The sequence below is a fragment of the Sinocyclocheilus grahami genome, unplaced genomic scaffold (assembly GCF_001515645.1).
Source record: "Sinocyclocheilus grahami isolate Dianchi unplaced genomic scaffold, SAMN03320097.WGS_v1.1 scaffold887.1, whole genome shotgun sequence".
Lineage (NCBI taxonomy): Eukaryota > Metazoa > Chordata > Actinopteri > Cypriniformes > Cyprinidae > Sinocyclocheilus > Sinocyclocheilus grahami.
Genome location: NW_015506066.1, coordinates 334,729 through 353,930, shown reverse-complemented (window position 1 = coordinate 353,930; position 19,202 = coordinate 334,729). Strand labels below are relative to the sequence as shown.

Here is a 19,202-nt window from a genome sequence, read left to right as displayed (position 1 = left end):
ATAAGGCAAGATGATCTTACACATTATTGAGCCAACTTCACACCGTCAGCACAGTCATCAAGGGACAAAACTAGAGCAGTATTTCCTGTGAATTGTCCTCAAAAACTTGTAAAACTCCAACAAAATAATTTGCCGATTGTGAGGCATCATTGTCTATAAAAACTTTACTGCTGATGAGCGTGTGCCATAGGTTGATTTAAGCAAAGCAAAAATGACAGCGCATCTGTAAGCAACTAGAACAGTTTTTCACGATCTTAAAGTCTTTCATTTATAACACCGATCCAACAAAAATACTACATTCATGTCTTGTTTCGATGTCATGGCGTTACAATACGTAATAAAAGTCAATCAAGACATGCATCAATCAAGTTTGATTTGTCAAATGTCAAAAAGTCGAATGTCAAGTGTATACAATGTCTTTTAGGATGTCAGGTTGAGAGGACCCTTGTTCCCAGAACAAATAGTTCCCGCTGAAAGAATACAAGCTGTGCTGTGGTTTACATTTACACAGTTTTCAAGCAGGATCATATGGCAGCGGCAGCCACAGCAGAACAACAGAAAACCAGAGCTGACCGAATTCAACTTCAGTATGCAGTCATGCAATCAGAACACTCCAATCACAACCACAGGTATGTATCAAGCCCCGCCCACCCAGATCTCATTAATAAAGTTAATAATACAGAATGTGCCAAAATCAGAAGGAAAAGTGCTAATAGGTGTGATAATACTAATGATGAAAGGTTCATTATAGCTGATACTTCATCATGAAACTATAAACATCATTACATACCACAAAAAAACCCCCTATAAAAATCCATAATCCATTCAATAAAAATATGTAATGCTGATCTTTCCTTCGCATACATTTACGGGAAGTAAAAAGTGACAGGTGTGGGTGCCTAAAACCCTTTGGCTTCTCTTTTATTTCTATCTTGACCGCTTTTTTGTGCTTTATCCTCTTCAAGTACTCAATACTACTCACCGTTTTATCCTAGAACTGTCCCACCATCTTTAAGTGCAGAAACATGATGAGCACAGAAACACTCATATTAGTTTATAATGGCAAAGTCAATATATATATATACACGCACAAATCACATTATGTCACTGAAAAAGCATTTATGAAGCATACATAAACAGCATCATAAAAGCACTTTCAGGCATTTGTAGCTAATGCTTAAAGTGATGGTTTTACTCAAGAATGAATGTTTGGTCATTATTTACTCATCCTCATGTCATTTCAAACATGTAGGAATTTCCTTCAAGATAAAACACAAAAGCAGACGTTAAGATGGTGCAATTTTGAAACGTGACAGCCCTATGGTCACCGTTGTATGGAAAGGAGCAGAAACTTCTCTTTTTGTGTTTCCATAAAGGTTTAGAACAACATGAGGGTGGGTAAATTTTAGCTTGTTCATATTTTGGTGAACTAGCATCCAGCATTTAAAAAAAAGGAACAGATGAGTTTCAAAGTGTTTGATGTAGCAGTCACGTGTGCTTATTAATGTGTCAGCATGCCTTTTGACACCATGTGACCATATGGAAAGTTTAGGAGGAGAGTTTGGAATAACTTGGTGGGGAGAATTTCCGCTTCAGATATTTGATGATGTAGAGCGGCAAACAGCTGACCAGTGTGATGACACACACCTTCCACAAGAACACCCGTGTCGTGATAAACGAAAGATCTGAAGACAAACAAAACAGATGAATAAAACGTCAGGGTCAAACTGTTTATATTATCATCAAGGCGCCTTTTTCACACGTTATGAAAAAGAAGTCTGTTAGGCTGTGGATGAAGTGGATGGGATGCACTTCACCGATGGAATGTTCTGAAAAATGCGTGATCACAGGGTTAGGGCACATTTGAATGGCTCCTTCTCATCCAGGGGCCCACACCACACGAGACTGAAACCCGAGGGAGGAGAACGGACATGTTTGTGGAGACAGGAAATGATAGCTGGTGAAACAACAGAGTGAACACGGGGAAAGACAAACCTACCCAGGAAAGCTCCTAAGGTCACACGACCTATGCCTGAGGCACAGTCACAAAACAGAGATGGAGAGAAAGAAGAAGAAAGAGCTTGAAGTTATTGTACATCAGTCTGAACTAAATATGTGTGTTCGGTTTGAACACTGAAACCAGAGTCTATAGGACATCTGTTACAGAGGACATTTTCATTTATTTGGCCTTTTATTTAAGCTTAAGGGGAAACAGAGTAGGGAGGGAGGGAGAGAGAGAGAGAGAGAGAATTAAAAATTTACTATATAGCCAGACAGACAGGCAGATAAAACAAAGTGAAAGATAGATAGATAGATAGATAGATAAAAATGGCAGTGATAGAACATAACCATAGAACGATAGACAGATAGAACGATGGATAAAATGCTAGATAGAACAATAGACAGAATGATAGACAGAACGATAAATAGATAGAACAATAGCTAGATAGATGGAATAAACATTTTTATATTTTTGATTTGTTTAAATTTAAAAATGTTTGTTATTCCCTTTTTATTTATTTATTTTATAATATAAACAACAAATGAAATAATGAATAAACATATAAATAAATGGGTAGGGAGGAAGGTAGACAGGTAAATCATATTCAAAAAGTATTTAAAACTACAAAAAAGGTACTGATATATGAATGAGTAAATAAATAAATGAAATAAATCAGAATTCAACTACATTAAAATAAAGTAAAAATATTAAATGAAATAAGAATCTTCAAAAAATTGTGTCAGTTCTTACCGAAGTATTCGTTCAGGAAGGCGAGGGAAGCGAGGTAGCAGCCAAGACTGATAAGTTCGGCTACAACCATGAGCCAGTGCCAGGTGCGGACCATCAGCGCCACCATCAGCAGCTCCGTCAGGATCAGAGCAGTGAAGGAGATCGCCAACACATGCACAAACTCCTGATCGAACAGCACCAGGGCCCCGTACATCAGGATGCCCCCTGGTGGACAAACAGAGAATGTGTTTGAGATGAACCAACAAAGACTAAGATAAAGCTGTCAGTTTAGTGTTATAATGAGTATAAACACATGTGCATGAAACACATTAGTAGTTAACAAATCAAACAGGGGAACAACTAACAATAAAAAGATCTGCTAGGGTCATTTAGACTGCAAGACTTGACAAATCCATAAGGTTTACTGATGTCCATCTAGAACGAGTTTCTTCCGTGAAGAAGAAAGTTCTTGACCCTCGCTCACGGTCTGACCCCCCATTCACACATGAGTGCGTTGAGCTCTGACCTCTGCTCGCAAGGCTCCACGCTCACTCGGCTCCTCAGCCTACTGTAACAGTCTCTGCTTTCATTTTAATCATAAATGCCAGCGCAATCCAGCCTAATGGCCTCTAACTGATCACATAATTGCCTCTCTTCATACAGCGAACATTCCTCAGGGTTACTCTCTGGACTAAATGAAATCTTTGCTCATATTTCCCTGTTGTTCTTGTCTCTCTGTATTAAGGTTTAATTAAAAAGCAGGAGCTGTCAGACGGGGACACTGATCTCTTGCTCACTGCGCGGATCGATTTACAGTGAGGATAAGACAGCCGTGCGCGCGCGAGAGCTGGCGATGGTCCGAAAATCACATTCATGAAAAGAGCTCCACTGAATTCACGGGAGACACGTTATATTGCACTTCAAAGTTTATTTCTTTGATGAAACGTTAACAGATTTATTTGTAAAGAACATCTGCTTGTGCCTGTTTATGGTTTAGTTTATATATGAGGCGTTATCTCAGATTGGACTGGCTTTTTTTTTTTTACGTTTACATTTCCTTTATATTTGTTCAGTAAATTTCTACTATTGAGACAATCCCTCTGGATCAACCTAGGCACAATGCTGGTAACTCATGCATCACTCCTCCTGGGGTTCCAACCTAATCCTAAAAGAAGATGTGTGTGTGTGTTTTTATACTTTATGCAGTATTATACTAGCATAATCTAGAGAAAACGCTCTGTTTTCACTTTAAAAAAGACCCCGTTGGTTGGCTGCCTAAAAACAAATATTATTTTTGCCATTCCACTAGATACACACAGTGTTACAGAATTACACACTTTACCATTAACCACCAGGTTTGTTAATTTTTTACTGGATTGTTTAAATTCTATTACAATTCTTTATTAAATTGTGTGAGGCTTTATACAAAAGGGAGATTAGTTCAGATTTGAATTAACTTGATTATTTACACTATTATGTTTTTGAAAGAATTCTGTTACGTTCACCCCAAACTTTAAATAAAGTGTTATGATATTTTCAAAAATACACTGAACATGCCAACTGGGGGACAATCAAATGCTTCTGCACTACAAGTAGACTGGCATCTGGATTGGTGACAACCAAAAAAATAGGTCAATTATTTTTTGCTTTTAAGTAAGAAATTATACAACACATTGTTATTATAGAAAGGCTGGGTACCCTCAACTACCTCACAACAAACATCATATACAACAAGAAATCCCGCTTATTAAAATGACCTGCTGTTTTTTGTTTGAATATCTAAAAAAGTAAAAATATTAATATAAGAACCTGAAGTATTGTTGCAACACTGAGAAAAAAAACACCCTTTTAAACTTAAAAATTAAAAAGTCTGTGGGTCTAAGAATTCAAAAGTTTTTTGCACTGATTAGATCATGCCAAACAAAAACCAACAACTGAGATGAGAGTAAAGGTTATTGGCGAGGTACAGTTTATAGTCATACAAAAATATCACTGTTCATCCATTTACCTTGATATACACTTATCAAAACCCAAATCAGGAAGGTCTTAAAGGACAGGGAGCGACCCTAGTAGAGGGAAAACCAAAGTCAGCATCACTGTCATGCAGTAAACACAAACTCATGCCTTCATTCCTGTAACTTATATCATGTGTATCATGCAGATACTCGAGCTGATGTTAGTTCTGGTCATTACTACTAAAAGGTTTGCTATATTGTTACCTTGGTGAGGTCTTTATAGAGTTCAGGATACAGCAAAGCCATCTCAGGCTTCACATCCTGGTCCAACACCAGAGAAAAGACAGGGAACATGGTGTAGATGGTGGCGTAACTAGAAACAAATAGGCATGAAGTTAGGAAATGTGACGCATCATGTTTAAAGGCACTTATGATGTCCAAAAATGCTGTGCAGGTAGGCAGCTCACTAGTTTTGTGAGAACCAGCCTTTACTTACCCCACCATGAGGAAACCTTGGTACAGTGGAACAGATGCGAAGTAGAAAATAGAGGAAAACACAGCCTGAGAAGAAAAGACACAAATTCAAATCAAGATATTAGCACTTCAAATCAAGAGGCTGCATAGCAGCAACATAAGTGTGTTGCTCTTTGTGTTGAGAGCAAACCAATTTACTGTAATGGTCACTATATCACTACAGAAGTGTAAATATACATGAGGCTCTTCACTCTTTGTGTGTATGTTACCTGCATGGTGGAGATGATCATCCCACGGTGCATGACAAACTGGCCCAGAGCTGCTGAGCGTTTGTAGCTGTTGCGGCCATGTACCATCAGCAGTCTGCCTATGTGCTTGAACTGAGTTATGGAGAAATCTGCTGCCAGAGACGCCTGCTTTCCCTCCTGAAACAACAGCTATGTTTAGTTTTAAATGACACTTCTACTTAATCAGACAGATTCTGAAATCATGAAACATGTCAAGAACATGCCCGGATCATATTTTACCTCAAAAAAAAAAAAGAATATAATAAAATAATTTATGACTATTAAGATGATTTGCATTATGACATTATTTTCACAACGTTTATGCATATTTCTCCCATAAATTCTCATTAACATAATGCCTAAAATTAGATTAAACAAATTATACATTTTATGTATTATATAAATAAAACACATTATTGCCTTTTATATTTAATAAATATTAATGCTTATGTTATACATTGTATCTATATTAAAATATAAATATTATCAACACTGCAATGATATTATATTTAATTTAATAATATTAAATAAAAAAAACTATTACAGTAATGAGAATGTAACAAGTTTCAACAGTAAAGGGAATTACAACCCAAAAATAAATAAATAAAATAAAACACCTACACATTCTGGTAATGAGAATTTATTTGATATAAATATAATTAATTAAAGATGAATTGAAAAAGTTACAGCAACAGGAAAAAACAATCTACATTAATGAGAAATACCTCACCTTCCCTTCAATACCGATACCACAGTCTGCTGCCTGGATCATGCTGACATCATTTCCTCCATCACCTGAGCACAGAGATAAGAAAGATGATAGGGCGAAAACATGAGAAGACACTGCGAAGACATCATTAAGACGTCATCTTTACCGCTTTCAAAGATTCATGTCCTTGGACAGAGTTCAGTTTAAGTGGGTTTTGTCTCAGCTACTGGATGATGGGACTTAAAGCTCAACAGACTGAGGAGAGAAGTGGAGAGGACTGACCTATGGCACATGTTCTGTTGTCTGTATGCTGCTGTAACAATCGAACGATCTGAGCTTTTTGCGTGGGAGAGCAGCGACAGCAAACCACAGCGGGGCACTGACACGCCAGCTCCACAAATTCATGCTCATAGTAGCGCAGACAAACCTGATGGGCCACTCATAATCAGTGTAAGAAAATAAAAACTGACCATATATAATTTTGTTGAATATATATGTTTTTTTTTTTTTTACCTCCAGAGAGTCCCCTGATATGACCAGCGCACAGTCGTGTTTCCTTCTGAAGGAGTTCAGCTCCAGATGAGCCTCGCCCCTGTTGGACACCTGCCACAAAAACACCATGGAGCGTTCACACTAAATCCACTTCACTTAAAAATCTAAATCATCAGTGGTTCTGATCCTACCGGTCTGAAAACGTGGATGTCTTGATTTCTAGAAACTAAGTGGGAACTTTTGGCGATACATGTAGCAGTTTCCAGCTTGTCTCCGGTCAACATCCAGATCTGAAACATAAAGAAGAACCCAATATTAAATGTCAATATTACACCGCGCCTACACTGGACACGACGTGACAGCTTGAGGCTGTCTACACTGCGACAAAGTGACTGTTGCAAATCATTTGAAATTTGTGTCAGCACGTCATAAATAGAATGAGGCATCAGTAGGGTTGGGTATCGATTGGGGTTTTTATGATACCGGTGCCAAATCAATACTTTTAAAATGGTACCGGTGCCTGAACCGATACAAAAAAACAAAAAAAACGATGGATACCATTAAAGAACATTAAAAATATTTACAAATAAATATACATAGCATTCACATGCTCCTCAGATGCTCTCATTTCCCGAGCTGTGCTTCCCCTACTTATTTACCTTATTACCTTATTTAATACAAAACCACAAAATGTTTCTACTGTATCTCTGTCAATCACACTGATATTTAGTTAAAATTAGTGAATTGACTGAGTGCTGTCTCTCACTGTCTTTAATCAGTTCCGTGAATGACTGTATGGTATGCCACATGCACTGTAATATGTTTTATACTAAATATAAAATTTTCAAATCAAAATAGCAACATGATCGTTTTATAAAGTATGATTTCATATGTGTTAAGGGCTAGATTTTCGCTGGAGGAAACAGCTGTGGTGTGATGAGGGGTGAACGTAGCGAAAGAGAGTAGATGGGAAATCGATTCCTCCCTCGTGACCTTTTGTAAACTGTATTTATGACAAAGAACTGCACAGATACAGATATTATAACAATTTATCGATAAACACACACCTTGTGTCCTCTGGTTCTGTTTGAGTCTGTTCATGCTGCGCCGCCGCGGTCTGCGGATTGAAGAGCGCGCTGAAAGGCGGGGAGGAGACAAAGTCTGCCGCCATTTTCAAACTAAATTTAAAAGGGACTAATTCCGAGGTGATCACGAATTTGTGTACAGTTTATGGAGCTATAACCATATCGACACCGGGTTTCGGTACCCAACCCTAGGCATCAGTTTACTGTTGGGGATTTGTTGTTGCGTCACACCACATCCAGTGTAGACAGCATCACTGATTATAATGGGTTCTACTGTATTTTGTCGCATCTGATGTAGACACGATGTTAAATGCTCAACATACCTATATAGGTATGGTGTTTGGGTGTTCACATATTTTTGGCCATCTATTGTATGTGTACCTTGATCCCAGCATTGCGGAGGAGCTCCAGTGTGGGCCGGACATCAGCCTGCAGCTGATCTTCCACTCCAGTGAGACACAAAAGCTCCATCTCTCTCTCCAGACTCTCCACCACTGCCGCCACCTTCAGAGCGCGATCGTGGATACTCAACTTCGCCTGATTATAACGACTCTAAACAGACAGAAATATGGATAAAATGGGTGATAAGTTAATAAGGATTTTAAACTTGCCTTGCTTTAATTAAAAATGCACATTGTTCTTTTAAACTTTCTATTCATGAAAGAAATTTGAAGGGAAAAAATGCATCACGGTTTCCACAAAAATATTAAGCAACTTTCAATGTTTCTTGAGCACCAAATCAGCATATTAGAAAGACTTCAGAAGGATCAGATGACACTGAAGACTGGTGCAGGGCTCGACGCTTACTTTTCTTTTTAGGAGCACTTGTGCTCCTAACTTAAAAAATTTAGGATGCGACTGAAATGGTCGCACTGTCGAGCCCTGTGGTGTAATATCTGTTGAAAATTCAGCTTTGAAAAAATGCGTGAAAACATGCTGTGGTAGAAATTCCATCAACACACCTAACTTAAGTTAACCTGAGGCATCTCTGATGACACTTACAAATTTATACTCTTTAGCACGTCTCTAGTGACACCCTGCTGAGTTGGACAGTGTCTTGCCCCCTTTGAACACTATCACCCGGGACTAATATTTTTAGTGTTCCAATAACAGACAGATTTCAGACAATGCCTTTGAATATGCTTTAATCACAGCCAGGAAGGCCTCATAACCAATCAAAGAGAATCTCACCAACAAAAAGAGTACAACAGATTACAACCCCCACTCCTCCCTCCTCTCTTACTGGCAAAGCAAACTTGGTTTTTGATTACTTCAGCTTGTTACTCAAGTCATGGGGTTGTTATGGTTATTATATTTAGACAGACGTCTAGCCGCCTTGTCCATATGCATCCGTTATTGCAACACACTAACTTTGGCCCAAAAGGTGGGGACATTTATTAGTCAAAACCATTCAAATATTAAGCCTGCAAGAAAAATAATTGTTAGTTATGATTAATTAAAAGATTTCCTTCACAATACCCCCTCTGATCGTTTCTCTTAGATGATCATCAACCTTCATTCATCAATTGAATTTGACATGCTTACATGTTTTACATGCTCTTTACCGAATCATCTAATTATAAGTCTTGCAGTGAGTAAAGTAGCAGTCGCTGGTAATATAAGTTTAAGCAGTGGCCAAAAACATTACCAAATACAGTGTGAAAGAAATTAGCAATCTAATCATCTAATGCTGATAAATTGTGCTTTAATGCCACCTGATATCTAATTTTCATGTTAGCCATTACTTATATTCCTTCTATCAACATCATAAGCTGGAATGAAAATACAACCAATTTTATCACATGTTGACCCTGAACCACAAAACCAGTCATAAGGGTCAATTTTTTTTAAACTGAGATTTATACATCAACTGAAAGCTGAATAAATAAGCTTTCCACTGATGTATGGTCAGGATATGTCAGGATAGGACAATATTTGGCCGAGGTACAACTATTTGAAAATCTGGAATCTGAGGGTGCAAAAAAATCTAAATATTGAAAAAAATCGCCTTTAAAGTTGTCCAAATGAAGTCCTTAGCAATGCATATTACTAATGATAAAACATTTTTGATATATTTACGGTAGAAAATTTACAAAATATCTTCATGGAACATAATCTTTACTTAATATCCAAATGACTTTTGGCATAAAAGAAAAATCGATAATTTTGACCCATACAATGTATTTTTGGCTATTGCTACAAATATGCCTGTGCTACTTATGACTGGTTTTGTGGTCCAGGGTCACATTATCACCTTTTGTCAACATTTATCCAGAGCCATTCTATTTTTAGAAATGTTACAATTTTTACAAATTCAAAATTTTGTTTTCAAGCAATGGAAAATTTAAAAAAAAAAAAAAAAAAAAAAAAAAAAAAAAAAAAAACCGGAATACCCCACAGTAAATTGCATTTTAACTACAGGAGACCTTTTACAGAGTCAATTTTTAGTATCTTCTGCTGGGTTCAAAGGTTATATTGTTCTATTAGGAAATGAACAAGTTGATAATGCAGCAAAGTAAGCTATCAGTTTGGGTATAGAATGTCAAATCCTTTGTCCAAATCCATCTTTTAAAATGATCTTTTATTGCATTTTATTTATTACACAAAACAAATTAGATCTACTAGTCAACAATGACTGTTTGCTTTAAATGATGGTTCTTTTGTCTGAGTACAAAAATCACAACTTTACACCATTTCAGAGCAAATCGATGAATATTGATAAGTTGAAAATGATCAAGGAACATATTTTAAACTATATCACTATATATGAACCATATATTAATTTATTTAACTTAATGAAGGTGGAAATACAGCTGGTTTATCATACCTCAAAGTCCTGGTATTGCTCTTCAGTCAGTGATTTCTTAGCCACCACCAGTGTCCGCAGGCCCTCTCTGGCCATGTTCCCACACTGAGACAACATAATGCAACACACAACTACAGTTACATCAGCAACAGCCATGTCGTGTGAGTGGTTGTGTATTAGACTGTGAACTCAATTGGTATACAGAAAGCATGAGAACAAAGATATAAACAATGCTTTTAACACAATTGTATTTACTGGAAACATCAAAACACTGTCACGCAAATAGAGATATGCAAACAAATACACACACACAGGAAGGATCAATCGTGAAAAATACAACAGTGCCTGTGGGAATCTTTGAGCAGACTGAAAAATGTGGGGCAGCAGTTTAAATTTGATATGAAAATCCAACAGGCGAAAGTGATGCAGTGATTACTTATTGACCTGTCCTTATAGCGGCGTCTCACATATACACACATAGCGCATCGTGAACAGACCGATGAGGATTATGACATGATGCTCCCAGTCATATGCCTTTATTGAGGTCATTCATTAATTAATAAGCCTCATCTCCGCCCATCATCGACTGCATATTGCCAATACAATTGTAATCATCAAAGCGAGAAATGCATGCGTGATGATGGGCTGAGCAGATTGTCCTTGATCACAGAGGCTAGGACAAGCCGACCTGTTTGTCATGCTTAGCGCTACCTTATCAAATGCGTTGATTTTTAATTCAACAGGGATCTGTTCATAAAGTAATTCCTACAAGGGATTCAATACCAAAAACACTGGCGGTACCTACTGAGGAAGTGAGTTGGAATGACAGACATACGGGAACTGTGGCAATATGTTGTCATATATTACGTATTTTCTTGTTTATACTATAAATGTGTAACTGTAATATGTATATACACTACTGTTCAGAAGTTTGGAGATGTTTTTGAAAGTCTCTTATGCTCACCAAGGCTGCATTTATTTGATCAAAAATACAGTAAAATATTTTATTAATTTTTTCTATTTTAATATATTTTAAAATGTAATTTATTCCTGTGATGGCAAAGCTGAATTTCAGAAGCCATTACTCCAGTCTTCAGTGTCACATGATCCTTCAGAAATCATTCTCTTAAACTGATCTGGTGAAAATGATCAATGTTGAAAACAGTTGTGCTGCTTAATATTTTAGTGGTAACAGTGATTCCTTTTTTTCAGGATTCTTTGATGAAGAATTCCATAAACAACAGTATTGTTGAAATACTTTTTTTTTTGTAAGCGTATAAACAATGTCTTGACTGTCACAAAAAGATGTTACTGAGTCCAAACCTTTAGACTTGTGTAAGTTCGTCTACCAAGACCTTCTTATATTTATTTTTTTACATCGGGATTCTTTGTACAGAGTTACAAAGAATAAAAAATTCCTACTGATCCCAAATTTTTGAACGGTAGTGTAAGTATATAACTTTATTTTGTACATTGTGGTTTCTTAATTTTTTGTCATAACTGCCTTTTTTTATTTTACTGAAATTGACAACACCAGGTCAACACTACATCCAAATTTGTGAGCATCTCTTAATCTGGTGAAATTTTTCTTCTTTTTTGTTTTTGTGTGGATAAATTACATTTGAGGAGCAAATATAAAGGTACTGCATATTTTGATTGCTTTTACTGCCATTTGATCCCCACCACCCCCCCACACACACACACACACAAAGACAGATTATGAATCGGATACAAAAATAATTAAAAATGCAAATAAACAAAACAAAACAAAACACAAAGAAGGGTCACAGAAACAGACAATTAGATTTATTCATAAGCTCACCAAACCCCACGAAAAAGCAGAATGCCGATTTTCCCATCAACAATGGTTCAAGACACACACACACACACACACAAAGACAGATTATGAATCGGATACAAAAATAATTAAAAATGCAAATAAACAAAACAAAACAAAACAAAACACAAAGAAGGGTCACAGAAACAGACAATTAGATTTATTCATAAGCTCACCAAACCCCACGAAAAAGCAGAATGCCGATTTTCCCATCAACAATGGTTCAAGCATTCTTACCTCCTCCTCCAGCCAATCATTGTACTGTACAATGCTCGCCATAGCAACATCAGCCCCTTTCATGTAAAATGTGATGTCGCCCGTAGCCTCCTCCTGAAACACAATCAATTCAATAGAGAACACTTCAAAACATATCCAAATCATGTCTAAATCATTAGCATGTCCAAATGTGGAGCACAAAATCACACAGATGGCACATGGAGCCCTAAAGTTATCAGTAAATAAGACGACAAACAGAGATGATCTGCATAAACGCATGTCAAAAGCTTAGTCACAAATACTCTTATGCATGCACTGTAGTAGACAAACAAACAATACAACAAACATGACACACTCAAGTACACAGAGTCCTGAAGTATATAATAGCTTACTCAACAAAGGCTAAAGGACACAAACCCAGACTACAGAGGAAACAAGTTCAAACGTGCACACATTTTCACATTCATATTCTCTCCAGATGTTTTTACAGTGTTTGAAATTAGAGAAATATGTAATTCTGAAAACATACAAACGCACTTGCACACTTGTAGTTGGATACGCACCCTGACAATAATGCCCATGCGCTTGCTCTCAGAGGTGAAGGGGAAGATCTGGAGAATATAATAGGTCAAGATGTGTCCGGCTGGGGTCTTCAGCTGGAGGGACGTCAGGTCTCTGTTCACCAGAGTCAAACCCACACTCTCAGTCCAGCGCACCAGAGCCACCTACACAACATGTGAAAGAACGATTTGTTGTCAAAAGGTCTGTTTTTGTGACCAGTTACACTCAATGATCAGATAATCTTTAAAGACCTGGGTATATTTATAGTCTTTTATAATATGGCTGATAATTAGATTTAAAAATTAATAACTAAAATGTAAAAATTTGAACATAAATAAAATAGATCAATAGGTAGATAGATAGGTAAATAATATTCAAAAGTAATATAAATGAAAAAACTAATAAATTATTATATGAATAAAATAAAGTAAAACAATAAAATAAAATCGGAATCATACAGGTATTTATTGCCAAATGTGCTTACACACACACGGTATTTGTCTTGATGACAAAAGCTTCCAGTGACAGAGACATTAAATAAAACAAAACAAAACTAAATAAAATAATTTGGTTTTCTTTCAAAAACATCTGAGGAATTTACATTTATATAGACAAAGTTTTAGGATTCAAAAGGTCACTAATGAAATTTCCGAAAATCTAATTTAAGACATTGATCATGTGAATTCATGTAAAGTCAAATTTTCTTGTTTAACACTGAAGCACAAGATTCTCTTTGGATCATTCTCAAATCATGCTGGACAGTGCTTCTGCCAGTAATTCCAAATACAGAGACATTCTAAAATCCATGTTAATAATTCAACTTTCTGCTCTAGTTGAAATATGCCAATATTATATAGTTGAGTTATGCTGATAATAGGATTTATATAACAATAGCATGAAATTGGAAAAGATAGCAATAAATTATATAAAATCTTGATCAGTTGTGTCTCAGACTACTTGACCCCACTGCATGCACTGTTTATCTCAAGACTGAAAGATCATAACCATCCATGCAAATTATGCCATTAAAATCCTCTGCAGCTCTGTGATTACAACTGCTTTCTTTGCTCTTACACACATCAGAACACAGCTAGAACTCTTGTTCACGGCATTTCAATGTGATATGACTAATTAGCCAGTCTTCTATAAACCTGACAGTGCTAAATGATGCCCTCAAGAGCACACACACACAAAAGTAACTCAGGTGGTGGGGAAATGCCTTCAGGAGACGAGCAGGGAACTGTTTTACGACACAGGGGAGAGCCTTTAATACACACTATCAATCATTTCAGCAGTACAGGAAGAAAAGCTGTAATCATAAACCAAGATCACTGTGCCTTCAAGAAGCAGAGAGGATTGAAACCGCACCATGTGACCCACGACCACATGAAGACGTGGCTGTTATTTAATAAAGAGACCAGATGTGACAGGAAATATGATACGACCTCATAAAGAAGGCAAAGTGGAGATGGTTTTATCTGACAGAGCAGTTTCATCCAGGAATACGCTGAGAGAAGTTTATCTGAATTCTATCTTTTGCTTATCGTTATTATAACAGTGTATTATTTCACACTTTTTTCATGACTTTTCCATTTGTTTGATTACTGGCTTTTTAAAAATAACTTTCTAGAGATTGCACTCACAAAGAACAATTTATTGTATCATCTATCATACATTTTATAGCAAGCAATTTATTTATTATATATTATTAAATATTGTTATTAATTATTAAATTGTCTAGACCTGGATATCACAATTGTAAAATTCACATTCATTGTATAGAATTAGTTCACCTAAACACGACAATGTTACTTACTTACATCACTTACTTACTCACCCATGTTGTTCAGAACGGATATGGTTTTCTTTATTCCATAGACAACAAAATAGAAATGCTTCACAAAATGTGAAGCTCCGAAAATGACAAAAAGCAATATAAAAATATATGCTAATGAAAATGAGGCTGTGAAGGATGGATTTACAGTCCATGCAATAGGTTATACTTTGGTATACCTCGGTTTCATATGGATTACTGTTACAATACTTTAATGGTGTTTTTTTGGAGACTTGCACTGTATGATGAAAAGCAATGTCAAACATTCTGCTAAACTTCATCTTTTGTGTTCCACAGAAGAAAGAAAGTCAAACAGGTTTGGAAGATTATGAGAGTGAGTAATTGATGACAAAAATGTAATTTTTGGGTGAATTATACCTAAGTCGAACCTCAAACAACTCTTCATTCCCCTCCATTAAAAAATATATTTAACTATAACGAGTGACGTTTCCCTCCATCTATTTGAGGACCGCTACCTTTGTGACATATGTTTGGCCTCAGTGCCTTTTCTGCCATTTATTTAGTGCTTTTCTTACCAACAACTCATTCAAAATATTGTTGCTCTACAACGGATCTATAAATATCTACGATCTCTCAACACAAATGATGACCGAGTCCTTCCTGATGTGTGACCTACCCCTGCCCCCTCTGCTTCTGATATTTATTGAGCCCTCTCAGATTTCTCAACTAACACAGAGTCTATATTACCATCCAATAAGGCAGTAAATTTAAGGCTAAAGTGGGGGAGTCATAAATACTAAAGCAGCGATATATAGGATTACACCGTTAGAGGAATGAGGAGACCAGTGTCAATGCAATCTATCTGAATTCTAAATAAAATAGAAATAAAAAATTGTCCCGTTTTTTTGTTGCTAGAACCACTCAAGCAGAAAAAAAGATAAGTTGGTAAAGAGAGGTAAAATACTAAATACAAAAACAATGCAAAAATTTTTAATTTTTTTAAATAATTTTGAATATGTAAACAACTTATTAAACAAATAAATAGAACATCCCATCGTTCTTACCTCATCAGGACTGGAGGCCTGGTAAGTGCGGTTGTCGTCACTAAAGTCCTGGTCGGCCTCTGTACTCTCTGGCTCCGTGCTGACACCATTAACACGGGATTCGTACACCGGTGTAACATTGTGACAGAGGGCGATGGCTTTCACGGCCTCATGGATCCGACTACTCACGCTCTTGCGGACCTTTGGTGCAGGTGTCTGTGGTTTACGAGAGGGTGTTGAACTCGCACTATTGCCATTAGACTGTGCCGAGCTCACCTGGAAAGACACAAATTTTAAATAACAAGAGTGTGCCTTAACTTCAGAAATAACATCACTTGCTCACCAAGGCTGCATTTATTTGATCAATAATACAGTAATACAGTGAAATATAAATATAACTGAAAATAGCTGTTTTCTACATCAATATATTTTAAAATGTAATGTATTTCTGTGATGGCAATGCTGAATTTCCAGCAGCCGTTCCTCCAGTCATCAATGTCACATGATCTTATACAGATCATTCTAATATGCTCGTGCTCAAGAAACAGTGTTGAAAACAGCTGTGCTGCTTAAAGGGATAGTTCACCCAAAAATGAAAATTTGATGTTTATCTGCTTACCCCCAGGGCATCCAAGATGTAGGTGAATTTGTTTCTTCAGTAGAACACAAACGAAGATTTTTAACACAAACCGTTGCAGTCTGTCAGTCTTATAATGGCGGTGAATGGGAATCACGGCTTTGAGAGTAAAAAAAAACATACACAAACAAAACCAAATTAAACCCTGCGGCTTGTGACGATACATTGATGTGTAAAGACACAAAACGATCGGTCTGTGCAAGAAACTGAACAGTATTTATATAATTTCTTTACTTCTGATTCACGCAATGTCCGAACTGTCCTGAGCGGCGTCACGTCCTCCTGAGCGCGTTCTCAACAGAAGGCGTGTGAGGCGTCGTCGTCGTCTTCTTGCTTTACGGCGGATCGCAGACTTAAGTGCATTACTGCCACCTATCTCTCAAGTGGACCATTTACACTCCTAATTGCGATTGTAGATAGATGTGTCAATGGTCCATTTGAGAGATAGGTGGCGGTAATGCACTTAAGTCTGCGATCCGCCGTAAAGCAAGAAGACGACGACGACGCCTCACACGCCTTCTGTTGAGAACGCGCTCAGGAGGATGCGACGCCGCTCAGGACAGTTCGAACAGTTCAGACATTGCGTGAATCAGAGGTAAAAACCGATATAAATACTGTTCAGTTTCTTGCACAGACCGATCATTTTGTGTCTTTACACATTAATGTATCGTCACGAGCCGCAGGGTTTAATTTGGTTTTGTTTGTGTATGTTGTTTTACTCCCAAAGCCTGTGATTCCCATTCACCGCCATTATAAGACTGACAGACTGCAACGGTTTGTGTTAAAAATCTTCGTTTGTGTTCTACTGAAGAAACAAAGTCACCTACATCTTGGATGCCCTGGGGGTAAGCAGATAAACATCAAATTTTCATTTTTGGGTGAACTATCCCTTTAATATTTTTGTGGAATTTTTAAGCGTTGTTTAATGCATAGAAAAATAACAGAATTCATTTGAAATCGATTTTTTTTTCTGACAATTTAAGTAATCCTTTCCTTTCACTAACAGCAAGAGACATTTGTTTCAAAAAAGGATTCAGCCCAACACATAAAAATCAGTTAAATGATGAAGTTATGTCAGAATCTGATAATGTCATGTGTAGTATAAGAACGGGGGACTTGGTCAGGAAGTGTATGCTGATAATTCGTTCTCCTGTGCTCTCTCAGTCTCAGGACACACTGGGCAAAAAAAGCGTGAAGATTTCATCAGTGTCTCCCCACACAACGATGTCGGAATCCCACCCTGACTCTGAAACTTATCAATTTACATAAGCACCACTGTGAGTCTTCTTGTGTGTGTGTGTGTGTTTGACAGGGGTTGCTGTGCTCCACTGGAGCAGGAGATTTCTCTTGATGAACTCCTCTTTCCTCAGAGCTCTGCCGAGGGGAAGAGATGACAACCTGCACACAGCCGCAGATGCAGGTACTTAAAAACACCTCACTGCTGGCTCACTCTCTCAAATTTGTAAGTTAGGTTCCCGATTTGACAATCTGAATATGTATATAAATGCACAGTAAATGTGTGATTAGATAAATGTACAGTCAGCCAGCTGTAAACAGGCATGACATATTGACTGGAATTAAACGTGTCCCCTATTTTTACATTTAGATTATATTTGCTGTCATCTAATGCTGACTTAATCTTACTAATAATTTCATAACATTGTTAACTGTAATATTTAGCAAATATAAAAAAAGAATATCCATTTTATAGTGTACATTTCAAATGTTGTGATGTCTAAATTCACTTGTAGAATTTAAAATAACAGATTAAATAAAATTAGGGATGCTCCGAGCCGCCTTTTTCGCCTCCGATACCGATTCTGATACCTAGGGTTTGGTATCGGCCGATACCGATACGGATCCGATACCAGAGAAGTTTTTTTCCCTCATTTAAATAAATGTAGAATTTATATATCTCTGTGTGTGGAACTGATAATCATTCTTTCACAATCTACTAGATATAGACTACTTCATTATAAAGAAAAATTAAATAAACAATAAATATGAAAAAATATAGGCCTATGTATATTTATAATCTATGTCAAAAATTTATCAAACTAGGTTAGTGGATAATTCGGCAGCAAAAGTTATTCTAGAAAAATCAGTACACAATAATTTTAGAAAAACAATATTTTGTGGGGAACAAATAAAAGTGTTGCACTAAATATGGTAAAATGTTACACATTGCTATTTGTATTATTATAAAATCCATTCATTAAAAACATTAACGAATGTATTTACATATAAGTATATACTATCAAATTAAAATACATTTCTTTTAAATGTATAGCATATTTTTTAATAAGGCAACAACATATGATAGATACGATAGGACAAAACAAATACAGTGCAGCACGATCTGTTTTTATACGGTCTATGAGCACGAAGCGCTTACAATGTGCGCATCCAGTGTGCTGAATGATGCGCTTGAAGCAACATGGCGTCACAGCCTGAAGCCGTGTTGCTTCAAGCGCATTATTCTGCACACCAGATGCGCACATTGTAAGCGCTTCGTGTTAAAAACTGCAAAGCACAAAGGGAAGAGAAATTGATGCGTAGTGTATTATATCTGTG

General features: G+C 36.8%; 1 protein-coding gene across 1 annotated transcript in view; it reads right to left on the bottom strand.

Annotated features, from left to right (window-relative positions):
• Window positions 1-1,310: 1,310 nt before the first annotated feature.
• The window catches only part of LOC107563702 (probable phospholipid-transporting ATPase IIB), a 55,540-nt gene continuing 37,648 nt past the window's right edge, over window positions 1,311-19,202 (bottom strand). The window contains exons 15-30 of the mRNA XM_016248651.1: window positions 16,013-16,267; window positions 13,156-13,317; window positions 12,614-12,706; window positions 10,561-10,644; window positions 8,115-8,285; window positions 6,840-6,938; window positions 6,670-6,759; window positions 6,439-6,583; window positions 6,178-6,242; window positions 5,430-5,585; window positions 5,183-5,247; window positions 4,951-5,059; window positions 4,740-4,797; window positions 2,753-2,956; window positions 2,000-2,032; window positions 1,311-1,685 (exon numbers count right to left, since the gene is read on the bottom strand). Coding sequence (XP_016104137.1) covers window positions 1,549-1,685; window positions 2,000-2,032; window positions 2,753-2,956; window positions 4,740-4,797; window positions 4,951-5,059; window positions 5,183-5,247; window positions 5,430-5,585; window positions 6,178-6,242; window positions 6,439-6,583; window positions 6,670-6,759; window positions 6,840-6,938; window positions 8,115-8,285; window positions 10,561-10,644; window positions 12,614-12,706; window positions 13,156-13,317; window positions 16,013-16,267 — 1,926 coding nt within the window. The 3' untranslated portion in view covers window positions 1,311-1,548. The remainder of the gene's footprint in view (window positions 1,686-1,999; window positions 2,033-2,752; window positions 2,957-4,739; window positions 4,798-4,950; window positions 5,060-5,182; window positions 5,248-5,429; window positions 5,586-6,177; window positions 6,243-6,438; window positions 6,584-6,669; window positions 6,760-6,839; window positions 6,939-8,114; window positions 8,286-10,560; window positions 10,645-12,613; window positions 12,707-13,155; window positions 13,318-16,012; window positions 16,268-19,202) is intronic.